We start from the raw sequence: 13,671 nt of genomic DNA, 5'->3' as shown, positions 1-13,671 counted from the left end.
CTCTGAGTGAGGCAAATTTTATTGTGTCCACCTGTTAGTTTTAAAAATTCAGCGAGGAAGTTTTTAACACATATTTATTATTTTTATTTTTGTTAGGGCCCTGTCCTCAGTTTTACTTTAGTTGAGGGGCTTATCCCACAACTTTCATCCTGGACGAAATTACCCTACAATTTTGATATTTTCATAAAACCACCCTTTCACTTAAAATTTTATCTGAATTACTCTTCGTACACGAAATTTCCGCTTCTTATGGCAACACTGTGTCCTGATCCTGAGTGGTAACACTTTTCACTAAGATCAGAGGGGCTCGCATATTGGTTAGGTTTGAAAATTCGTTCCCTACGCTATTTGGGTAGGCAAGAGCCCCTTCGCTTCCTTCATGGGGAGAGAATTTAAAAGGAAAATTGCCAAGACAAACAACGAGAGGAGTACATTTTGTAGTTTCGTTTGTAATGATTAAATTTGAACAGTCCGCCGCCATGTTTGTTCGTGCTGCAGACTAACATAACACGGTTGAACGGATTAGGGGGGGGGGGACGTTGCCCCCACTCCTGAACATACGTGTATTGACTCTGTTCATCTTGCAGGTTTGACCATTTTCCGAGGGATCCATGCTTTCGACCAGGACAAGCCGAACACACCCAATTCGGAAGTCCAATACTCCATCGTTGGAGGGAACGAAGCAGGGAAATTTGCTTTGGAAAGCAGCCACAGGGCGGCGCTAGTTGTCAAGGAGCCGTTGGATTATGACAGCGGAGATGTGGAGTTCCAACTCTCAATCATGGCTTCGGTAAGTACATACGAGCATTCGGAAAGTTTCTTTTTAAAAGTAACTTAGTGACAGTGACGGTTACTTGGTTCAAAATGTAACTGAATTACGGTTACTTGGTTCAAAAAGAGACTGAATTCCGGTTACTTGGTTCCAAAAGTAATTGAATTACGGTTACATGGTTCAAAAAGAGACTGAATTCATGTTACTTGGTTCCAAAAGTAACTGAATTCCGGTTACTTGGTTCAAAAAGTAACTGAAATACGGTTACTTGGTTCAAAAGGTGTCTGAATTCCGGTTACTTGGTTCAAAAAAAGAGTGAATTCCGGTTACTTGGTTCCAAAAGTAATTGAATTACGTTTACTTGGTTCAAAAAGTGACTGAAATACGGGTACTTGGTTCCAAAAGTGACTGAAATACGGGTACTTGGTTCCAAAAGTAACTGAATTCCGGTTACTTGGATCAAAAAGTGACTGAAATACAGTTACTTGGTTCAATAGGTAACTGAATAAGGGTTACTTGGTTCAGAAAGTAACTTACATTACAGTTACTTTGTTTGTTCAAAACGTAACTGAATTACGGTTACTTTCTTAAAATAGAGACTGAAATACGGTTACTTGGTTCAAAAAATAAATGAACAACGGTTACTTGGTTCAAGAAATAAATGAACAACGGATACTTTGTCCAAAAAGTAACTGAATTACGGTTACTTACTTAAAAAAGAGACTGAATTCCGGTTACTGGATTCAAAAAGTGACTGAATTCAGGTTACTTGTTTCAAAATGAGACTGAAATACGGTTACTTGGTTCAAAATGTAACTGAATAAGGGTTACTTGGTTCAAAAAGTAACTGAATTACAGTTACTAATTTTTAAAAGTAATTCAGTTACATTTACTGGTACTTGAAAAGTAAATGTGTTACTTTTACAATTCGTTTCTGCTGGAAATTTTCTTTCAAGCAAATTACACGCAATCAGTGATCATTAACTGTAATAAAATAACTATATGAAGACTTACACGTGTCTTCTGATATATATGTCTATACATATATTTACATTATTACAACAAATAATGCTTGAAGGATGTTAATTCGTCACGCTTAGCCAAAAGATTCCTTAAAGAGATGTATTAACAATAAAAATGCAAAACAATGTAGAAGACATGAGGCATGGACTCGAAGCCAGTTAAACGTATTTTATGCTGATGTACTCGAAACTAAAGAACAGTTTATGCATGTCATATGAATATTGCACAACTTGGGTTAACTTTCCATTTGGGGAGGAGATTTGTGTAACTATTCTTAATTAATGCATATACAGGGTGTTTCCGGGCTGATGATACAAACTTTCAGGGACGATGGAGAAGGGCACGTGTATCTATTTGAGATAAGGAACCCTGGTCCGGAAACGACTCAGTCGAAAGTTATAAGTGAAAATAGGTGTATGAAGATGTTATGCTTTTATTACCTGCACAAGTTTCACAAGCTGCTACATTCACAACTGTTGTGGCGTCCCCCAGCTTCGTTGCAGGCATGACATCGTCGCACAAAGTTCTGGCGTACCCGTTGGAACAACTCAGGGGTCGTTCGAACAATATCACAGGCAGCGAGAATTCTTACCAGGAGATCCTCTTCAGTCTACGGGTACTCCAGAACTTTGTGCAACGATGTCATGCCTGCAGTGAAGTTGGGGGACGCCACTTTGAACACCTGTTGTGAATGTAGCAGCTTGTGAAACTTGTGCAGGTAACAAAAGTATTACATCTTCATACACCGATTTTCGCTTATAACTTTCGACTAAGTCGTTTCCGCACCAGGGTTCCTTATCTCAAATTGATACGTGTACCCTTCTCCATCATCCCTGAAAGTTTGTATCATCAGCCCGGAAACACCCTGTATTTATAAATCGTATATGTAGTACCTCGTGAATGAACAAAATATCAAGTAAATGGGGAGATGTAGTAATCAGAGTCTTAAAGAAATCGAAGATGCCATAAAAAATCTTAAGCCAAAAAAATCCACTGGTTCCGATAAAATTCTGCCTTATATTCAAGAGCGTTCGACTCGATCAATCATGAATTGTTATTGGCCAAACTGTATCACTATGGCGTTACCGGAAACGCCTTAAATTGGTTTCGATCATATCTCGGCAACAGGAAACAACGTGTGAAATATCGGGAACCGGAAGTCACATATTCTAAATGGTTAGTTGTTCAACAAGGCGTCCCTCAAGGAAGTATATTGGGTCCACTACTATACATGATTTACGTAGCTGATTTCGACCGCGCTGTCCAATATTGCCACTACCATCAGTATGCTGACGATTCGCAAATCTATATTCAGTGTAATACAGAAAACTACGATAATGCGATGACCAAACTTCAATTCGACCTTGATGCTATAACAAATTGGTCACGGAGGAACTCCCTTCAATTAAATCCAACAAAATCTTGCTTCATGACCATAGGAACTCATGGTACTCTTAAGAAACTTCACAAAAACGCACCTTCTCCTCCAACTCTTGGCAGTATACCGCTATGCGAAGTGGATACAAGCAAAAACTTGGGGATTGTGTTCGATAGACACTTAAATTGGGAGCCACAAGTCGAATTTATTGTGAAAAACTGTATGGGGAAACTTAAATCTTTGTATCATTTAAAACATGCTCTGGACGCTAATGTTAAAGATCGTCTTATGCAATCACTTGTCCTATCCACGTTAGACTATTGCGCTCCAGTGTACAGTAATATATCCCAGGGCTTAAACTATAAACTTCAAAAAATTCAGAATTGTTGTATACGTTTCATATTTAACCTAAACAGAAAGGAACATGTATCCCCCTATTTAAAGAAACTTTCTTGGCTAAACATTAACAATAGAAGAAAATACTTAACACTCACCTTGATGCACAAAATACTTAAGAGTGGCTCCCCAAAATACTTATCCGATAAGATCTGTTCTCATAGAACATCAGCCGAACATAATATCCGCAACAAGCACAATCTAAAAATCCCCAAACATAAAACCGCCACATATAACAAGTCCATCATTGTTACAGGGATCAGGGAATGGAACAAACTGCCTGCACAATTGACTAACATTATTTGCCATCAAAGTTTTAAGAAAAATCTGAAGAACTTACTATTGTCCCAACAACTTAATTAACCTTCATATGTTAACAATTGCACCTGCACTTATACATCATATAATGCATACCTAACCTACCCCCCCCCCCCCGGCATACACATTGAACTACCGAAGACTTATTACTTATCTTTACTCAACAGTATATATACTAATCTATTCAATGTATTATTTTATCATTGTATAATCTTTATATTATCTTTATTGTATTATCATTATGTGTTTTTTTTCTTTCTTTTTGTTTTTATTCATTTATTGTATCTTTGACAAGGATTGGTTGTAAGAACGGCCCATGAGGCCGAAACACGCCTGCTTAAATAAAGACCATTCTATTCTATTCTATTCTATTCTATTCTATATACTTAAAGGATGCGGCGTGATACTCAAATACCCCACGCTGTTCAATCTAGTGTTCTCGACCGTAACATTTCCAGATATTTGGAAACTATCGAAAATTACCCCGATACCAAAATCAAATTTAAAAAATGACGTAGAGAACTATCGGCCGATAGCAATTCTGGTAGCACCGGCCAAGCTCAAGTTAACCACAATGGATAGCGGAACCCAAGTAGATGTAATACATACAGATTTTTCGAAAGCGTTTGGTACGGTAAATCATTCAGTCTTAATGGAAAAATTGAAATCTTGCAATCTATCGGATCCGATGTTAGAACTATTTCAGTCTTACTTAACAAACCGCAAACAGTACGTCACGTTTCAGGGGATTACTTCCGATGAATTTGAAGCTACATCCGGAGTTCCCCAAGGCTCTAACCATGGACCCTTATTCCTTCTTATGTATATAAACGACCTTCATGAACATTTGAATTAATCGGGTAAGCTACTATTCGCGGACGACTCAAAAATATACAATATACAAAATATGCATTGAGTTACAAGCAGACCTTAACAACCTTGCGGAATGGTGCGAAAACAACAAACTAATCTTAAATAGCCAAAAATGTTACCAAATGTCATATACTACAAAAACACTACCCCAATAAAATACGAACATTTGATAAAAAAGCAAAAAAATAAAACAAGTAGAAACAATCAAAGATTTGGGAGTTCTGTTTGATTCTAAACTTACATTTCGCGCGAAAGTTAACTTTGTAACAAACGAGGCTTACAAACTTCCAAAGTGTCGAAAGCTTAATGATGCTCTATAATGCTTACGTCAGGTCCAAAATCGAATACGCATGCGCAGTATGGCACCCTCAAACCCAGCATGACGTAAACAAAATAGAATGAATCCAGACTAAATTCTTGAGATTTGTAAAATACAAATTACATGGCAGTCACCCTCAAATGGAATCCCGTGAGAGCCTCCTCAGATATTTTAACTTAACAACACTTAGCAGCAGACGAATCATGCACCAACTCATTTTCCTTCACAAAATATTAAATAATCACACTGAAGCTCCATTCGCCCTGTCACAGCTGGATTTCTACGTCCCCTCAAGTAAGTTACGACCAAGAAAGCAACTCTTTAGCCTCCAACCCAGTAGAACCAAAGCACTTGAAATATCGCCATTTGGAGGATGCGTATGGCATTTAACGAAATTCATAAATGTGAAAACAATGTGGATATATTTTCTTCGACCTCAAAACTGAAAAGGACAATTTTAAAACATATGAAGGGCCAGGGGGAAAAACGATGAATGTTCATTCGAGACGATTTGCCAGGAAATGAAAAACAAGATTTTTCTATTCATAAATACGTCAATATATGCCAAAATAATAATGCGTTTTTCAGGCACTTCTCACCGTTTCCCAACCAAGGCCGTTCTCATTCTTATAGTACAGCTTGTGAGATATCAGATGGCGCTCCGATCTCAAAATGGGCGAAAAATCGACATTCATCGTTTTTCCCCCTGAGTCTTCATATGAAAAACAATAGAATATGAGAATTGCATGTTTATTAAATGCAATTTGAGTTAAAATACATTTCAACTATTGTACAATGAAACCATAGATAGGTAATATACCTGTCGCGTTCAATTGCTTAAATAAATAAATTTAAAAAAAGTATTATACCATTCTACCTTGCTCCCCCGTCAAATAGCATGCTGCCGACTGTTTCACATTTATTTATTTATTTGCATGAATTGTTAACTATAGTTACGTTCAAGAGAAACAGATATAATTCTTGGAAATACATTCGGAAGTAATATTACTAATATTATTAATTACTCGAGGTCTGCCTTCAACAGAGCTCAAACATCCCTGCAATAAAAGGAGAGAGGAAAATTTATTAATGAATTAACAATTTTTAAGTTTTAATACTAATTTACATTTGATAGCAGGATATACTAGTTAGAATCAAGTTGTGTATTGGCGACATCTGTGACGAAGTCGTTAGCACAGCGCGCTTTGACGCCAGTTCGAATCCCGGCTAATACATACATATCTTTAAGTTTGTCCTATTGAAAATGAATTGATTTGGTCATTATACTTCACTTCTCTGCCACATTTGGCTAATTGCGAAGATGAGTGATGATATCGAATTGATGAAGGGACACTCACAATCAACACCCATATGCCCAGGCGGGGATTCGAACCCGGGCATCGAATCGCTGTGTGCTAACAACTCCGGCACAGAGGGTCGGCGAAAATTGAAGAGTAAATAGGTTTTTCATTAACGCAGTCGCCTTATAATCAAGGGGTCTCGGGTTCGATACCTGGTGGAGACACATAGTGGTTCGGATCCCACTTTGAACTGTAGGTCCAGTCCCCACGTTCTCAAAATATTGTACTACATTAGAATAATGCATTGAGGTCTCGGAAGGGCTACGGACCCAATTTCCTTTGACATCTCCTAACCTTATTGCTACGTTGCCGTAGGACCAGGCAATACGAACAATAGGTGTAATTCAATCTACTCCAAACATGACGAGTTTTATGTAGTAAACTTTCAATTAACAGTAATTGAAATGCCTTGATACGGGAGAATAGACTGTCACTCATCCAAGAGCTCTCCAGTCTTAACACTGCTTCATTTTCCTTTTCATTAGATTACATTAATAAACTGGCATATTAGATTTGTTTCTTAATAAAGCCTTTAAGAAGTTTAACAATGTTCTTATATGCCTTCTAGGATAGAGGAACGCCGCCCAGGAATTCCACCACAACAATGACTGTGATTGTTCAAGACAATGATGATCTCAGTCCTCGATTCACGCGTGATCTGTACAGAGTGCAAGTCCAAGAATTCTATCCTGTGCTCGTAAGTATTGATATGTGCTAGTTTTTACTATTTATACAATAAAATTATGTGTATGTCTGTCTATAGAAGTCGTTATACCGCGTTTGTTACAACCTGTCCCGGTTCCCGCGCTAGTTGCTCCCTGGCTTTTCTCGGTGCTGGGGAAAGTCAAAGCCAGGCAGCCAATTAAAATACGCAACGTCGCAACAGCGTCTACGTAAGCGCCTCTCTTCTGGCTTCCATTCGCTCCTCGCTGCCCAGCAGACGATTTTTTCCTCGTTTCTCACTGGCACCGAAACTGTCGAGCGCTCCCTAGCGCGGGAAACGGGACAGGTTGTAACAAACGCGGTATAGTAAGGCTCCAGTACATCTTGCGACATTTCCTGATCGCAACTTGTGTACCCACTCGTGTCGAGAAAGAGTGATTAAGGATGCGGGTTTATCCCATCGTGATTTAAGGAGATGTATAGATATTTAAAGGTTCCAGTTATAGAGAAAGAGAGAAAAACAACAAACACAGACAGGAAAATATAGAAAGAAGGGAAAGAGGAAGATAGAGAACAGAAAAAGAACGCTAGGAAGAATTAGAGATAGGAGAGAGAAAGGAAATTATGAAGTAGACAGAGAGAAAGAAAGAGAAGACAGAGAAAAAGGAAAAGAAGAAGAAAGGCAAAGAAGAGAACAGAGAGAGATAAAGGGAAAGATGGGACAACAGAGTGGAAAAGGGAAAGAAGGAAAACAGAGAAAATTGAAAGAAGAGAACAGAGAGGAAAAGGGAAGGAAGAAAACAGAGATAAATAGGGAAAGAAGGAAAAGAAAGAAATAAGGAATGTAGGAGAACAGGTAGAAAAAGAAAGGAAGGAGAACAGAGAGATAACGGGAAAGGAGGAAAACTGAGAGAAAATAGGAAAGAGGAGAACAGAATGATATAGGGAAAGAAGAGATCACAGAGAAATGAAAGAAGGAAAACAAAAGTAAAGAAGGATAGAAGGGGAGAGAAGAAGAACAGAGAAAAGAGAAAGATTGAGAACAGAGATAGAAAGAGAAAAGGACAGAGAAGGGGAACAGCAAGAGATAGATTGATATGGAGAGACAGAGAGAAAGAGAAAGAAAACAGTGAGAAGGTAGAAAGAGAAAAGAGAGAGCGCGCAAGAACAAAAATAGGAAAGAAAGAGAACGGAGAAAGAAAGGCACGAAGAGGGAAAAAGAATGAGAACCTTATCAGATATGGGCCTTGAAACACACTGGACGTAGAGCTTACGTAGGCGTTAGGCAAGATTCGAGCGTCGCTGTCACCCTAACGTCTACATTTGTAGAGACCGATTCGACTGCCAAGGAACATTGTGAAGTTCTCTCACGTTTGGGCGTACAAGGAAGAAGCGTATGTTCTACAAGCAGACAAGCACGAACCATGCCGATAGCCACGTTGCTGTCAATTGCCGATTGTAGATCCGCTATGCTCAACCGTACAGAAGGAAGTCTTGGAGGTTTTTGCCTTGACATATTTGTAACACACTGGTTTCGTGCCCATGTGGCAGACATGGTAGGCGGTCTCCCCCTTTTTATATCACAAGAAATCGGCCTAGAGAGTCATGACTCTCCTCCACAGAGACACTTCTATTGTTGATACTTTACAAAAGAGAGCAGTGGCTACAACCCTAACATAAAAACCCTTTATCTAGTTTAGTAAAATTCATTCATTGTTACAGTAATAAAGAAATGAAACAAACCGCCATTTATTAACAGTGTTTAAGAAACATTTAATATAGTTGTAATAATATGTAATTATCTTAACCATTGTATTATTATCTGTGCGCTAACTGGCCCATAAGTTTAGCTCAATGTTGCAACAAGTAGATATTTTGTGTACAGGGTGAATATTTTGTTATTCTTGCTCCTTTTCATTGTTATTATAATCATTCGTTTCTCATTCAAAATTTTATAATTTTATTGTTGTACTGGCGGTGATAAAGGGGGCAGAGCGAGCCAATGCCCTCTAGAATACCCCAGAGTTTTATTTACAAAAACTATTTTAGCTGTCGATATGTACTGGAATTACTAAACAATATTCTCTAATGACTTTTGAACTTTGTCACTGTGGTTACCACGTATCTTCCCTTGTAATTTTTTCTGACTTTGCTACTGAATATAGACAATTTTCAGTTCCATTCTATAATTTGACATTTCACTCCCAGAGCTCGTTCAAAATTCTGTCACAAGTCCGAATATTTTGAGGCAGGAGAGTCACGTCTGCGAAAATAGTTACGTAACGTTTAGTCGTGTCTAATAACCAATCAGTTTTGCAAGTGGATGACTACTTTCTCCGACAACTTTCATCTCATTGACAGGTCAATAAATAAATAGAGACCCAATTTGCATTAAGTAGCGATTGCTTCGTATTAAAAGGTTATTCTCCATTCCCTGAACGTCAAATTCCTGTTTGCCAAGGAGTTACAACTATCATAAATGTATTTATGCAGCTTGTTTTTTTGCTCCTTGGTAGTACGTCTTGACTTTTTAAGACAAGATTGATTATTTCGGCAGCAACACGTTTATGCAATACTCTTATCAGGAGAAAATATAGGAACATCCTTGGTTGCTTCATCCTTTCACTTCCTGGACAGGTCTTGCTAACTTCAGAAGCTCACTTCAAGATCATTCTACTTTCTATTTTTAAACCATATACTGGAACAACTGCTCTAATCAAGACCTATCTACTCTAAAGACTAATGAACAATTTTCGAACCATCCAATGGAACACCTCAGACCATTATTCTTTCAATACTGATGAAAAACTTTTGAATTTTTCAACTGCTCACTTCAAGACTATTACACTTTCAAGCCTAATGAACAATTTTCAAACCATCTACTGGAACAGCTGCTCACTTCAGACCATTCTACTTTCAAGACTGATGAAAAATTTTCTAATTTTTCAACTGCTCACTTCAAGACAATTCTACTCTAAAGACTAATGAACACTTTTCGAACGATCCAATGGAACAGCTGCTCACTTCAAGACCGTTCTACCTTCAAAGATTAATGAAAAATTTACGATCCATCCAATGGGACAATTGCTAACTAAAGTATACTCTCAAAATATAATAATTTTGCGATAGTTTTCAACACCATCCAATAATTTAATTTTCCGCCCATTTAGAATATTCTAAGAATTGTCAAATGGATGGGAAAAGTAAATTCCAGTAAATTCCCTATTGAGTCCAATGTGATCCGAATCTGTTCACAAAGTTGTCTCTTGTCAAATCATCTTCGGTTGCTTGCGCTACAAACATAAAATTGCTTCCTCAAATTATTGTCATTAGTTTTGTTAAAATTTATTATCTTGTGAACATTAGAACTAAAATAATTCTATAAACAGATTCTAAAAAGCTAGCAAATGTGTCTCTGTAAAGAGCTGGAGCATGCATCAACACATTTGTATTGTAAAACGTAGATGTGTCGAAACATTCTTCTTGTAAAAACCTGAGATGTAACAACACATTTGTATTGTAAAACGTAGTCAGATGTGTCGATGCATTCATTCACACTGTAAAAACCTCACGCGTATGAACTCATTTGTATTGCAAAACGTAGTCAGATGTGTCAATGCATTTGTACTGTAAAAACCTTACACGTATCAACTCATTTGTATTGCAAAACGTAGTCAGATGTGTCGATCCATTTGTACTGTAAAAACCTCACACGTATCAACTCATTTGTATTGCAAAACGTAGTCAGATGTGTCGATGCATTTGTACTGTAAAAACCTCACACGTATCAACTCATTTGTATTGCAAAACGTAGTCAGATGTGTCAATGCATTTGTACTGTAAAAACCTTACACGTATCATCTCATTTGTATTGTAAAACGTAGTCAGATGTGTCGATGCATTTGTACTGTAAAAACCTCACACGTATCAACTCATTTGTATTGCAAAACGTAGTCAGATGTGTCGATCCATTTGTACTGTAAAAATATTCAATTGTATCGATACGTTTGTGTTGTAAAAATAGCCAGATGTATCGATACACTTGGAATGTAACTGTGAAGTGAATCACTACATTTGTAATGTAAAAGCTCTCCCTTGCTTCAACACGTTCTCTTTTGGTTTCAGGGCGATCCTATCCATAAAGAGCTAGACATCAAGCCGCATATCAAGGCGATCGACCAAGACATCGCCATCAACGCCTCAGTGACGTACGACATCGTGGCGGGCAACGACAAGCAATACTTCGAGCTGGACTCCAACAACGGCTCGCTGTTCCTGAAAAAGGAAGTGGACAGGGAGCGGCTGTCCAGCAATTTCTTCACGCTGCAGATACAGGCGTCGCAGAACGACAACCCCTTGAAGACGGGGGTGGCGAGGGTGGAGGTCGAGGTGCTTGATATCAACGACAACCTACCCCAGTTCGAAGTGGAGCTCTACAATATAAGCATCGTGGAAAATCTTCCGAGCGGGTTCAGCGTGCTACAGGTCATTGCAACGGACAAAGATCAGGTGGGTCAACCACACGAATGCTTTCCTAGGATAATTTTTCTTCGTCTAAAATTTTCACATAAAAATTTCCATAGCGCACTGCGCTAGCCACTCCACCACGGAGATCGGCTCTTCACACTTTTATACGTCAATCGAAATAAAACTTTATAAATAGCTAAATCACTTTCAGTTAGAATACCAGACAGAAAATAACTTTAACGTACAAAGCTTGGTTACTTACGTATCAAAAATAAGCATTTTAATATCCAGTTATACAATTTGTCACCACATAGTTATAAAAATATTGAGAGATCCACGATGTTTGAAAGTAAAATGTAACGATAATTGTTGAATAATACTTTATGAAAAAATATCCACCTCAATGATTAAATAGTTGTATGTAGTAAATTTAGGCTGTATACAATATCTAATATTTAACCTTTATATGACTAGTGCACTATAGTGTAAGAAATGAAATGTAAAATTATGTTGTATACTTTCACATTTGCTGTATATCATGTTATATGAATGTTTTAGTACTGGAAAAAGTGTAGTGTTTAAATTATGTACATGTTACGTGCCCTGTTCTATATATTATAATTAATGATGTACACGCACTAGTGCCCCTCATGGGTACTCTCGGTGTTTTCAAATTCAAACCAATTTGGTTCTTCTTCTTTTGAACTACAGGTGGACTGTAGTAGGCTATTTTTTTTTTAAAAAAAAAAACAGAAAATTCATTCTTATGTTGAACAATGTTTGTCACATAATCTTTACAGGTATTGGAGTTTCTTTTATGTTTGTATTGATTTTAATTTGACATTGTTCTTCTACTTCTCTGGGTCAAACATGATGTATCTAATAGGTATCACTTACAGATAGTTTGATCTCAAGTCTTCTATAACTCTTCTAGTTGTCCAAGGCCTGCGAAACCTGTTTACTTCAAAGTAATTGCAACTTGGTTATTTTTGCAATCTTTCTTGTCTTGTTTCAGTCACATTAAAGTTTTCCATCTGCTGAGTAGATTATTTTGTGGGGTCACGAAAATTGGTTGCTCATAGATTTGAGCTTGACATTATTAGACCTAGGCATACAAGTTATTGTAAAGATAATGCATGTGGGTAGGTTAGGCTTGGTGCTCCTAGCTTATTCTTATTGCCACCTGATGGCAGTGCTGTCGTTCTCAACCTGTACAAGGAGACAAATTCCATTTTCTCCGCATTACTATTACCTTTTATTGCTGAAAAGAAACAAAATTTTCGTTTTCTGGTATTGTTGTTTGTTTCCCTATTTGAAACATTAAAAAAAGTTGGAATTTTTGCTTTAGGTGTGCGAATCTTGCACTCATCTTCGTCTCATAAAAACACTTCCCGATTTTCAATTCCAGACGAGTACATTTGTGTGCTATTCTCTCCGTTTTGCTAGACTGGCTTTGAATTTAATGTTGGTTCTTTTAGTGGCGTCTCCAAAGGAGGGTTAGGTAAATAAAGTCTCTCCCAATATTCTTTTCTGTACCATACTTATTTTTTAACTTTATACGTTACTTAATATGTACTTGTTGACAGATATAAGATTAGGTTTAAATTAGTCTCAAACCACTGGATCTAAATACAGTAAAACCTCGATAAGCCGGACTTCGCTTAATCCGGACAGGCAAAAGGCAAAGAAAAAGCAGAATGCAAGGTTTTAAATGTGGCTAGAAGTCAACAACATAACTTCCCAAAGAAAAGGCAGTCAACCACTGATGAAATTCTGTTTCCCGCAGACTTTGTACTGTGCTGTATAGTGTATTTAAGCCTATGCCCTTTAAATACACCATAATAAACGTGTCTTGTTACTATAAACCAAGTTTTAATGCACTTTCTACTGTTCTTTAAGGTTATTTCAGTTAATCCGGACTTTCGTTAAACCGGTCAACTTATCCTCCCCATTAGTTCGGATTAACGAGGTTTTACTGTAATCTCTCGCCGCCCGCGACCCGATAGTGAGGACCACTGAGGTAAAAAGTCATAACCGCCATTCCGACTCCATTTTACTGAAAAAAGTAGGATAATATATTATTGTTTCGTTCCATTTTCCT

General features: G+C 37.6%; 1 protein-coding gene across 1 annotated transcript in view; it reads left to right on the top strand.

Moving 5' to 3' along the window:
• Positions 1 to 13,671, top strand: part of Cad89D (cadherin 89D) — a 192,643-nt gene that overhangs the window by 124,379 nt on the left and 54,593 nt on the right. The window contains exons 6-8 of the mRNA XM_083142133.1: positions 588 to 790; positions 7,009 to 7,137; positions 11,229 to 11,612. Coding sequence (XP_082998259.1) covers positions 588 to 790; positions 7,009 to 7,137; positions 11,229 to 11,612 — 716 coding nt within the window. The remainder of the gene's footprint in view (positions 1 to 587; positions 791 to 7,008; positions 7,138 to 11,228; positions 11,613 to 13,671) is intronic.

This window comes from Lepisma saccharinum, chromosome 20, assembly GCF_977018435.1.
Source record: "Lepisma saccharinum chromosome 20, izLepSacc3.1, whole genome shotgun sequence".
In the NCBI taxonomy this organism is placed as follows: Eukaryota; Metazoa; Arthropoda; class Insecta; order Zygentoma; family Lepismatidae; genus Lepisma; species Lepisma saccharinum.
Note: the sequence above shows the minus strand (reverse complement) of the source record. Positions and strands in the feature narration are given on the sequence as shown.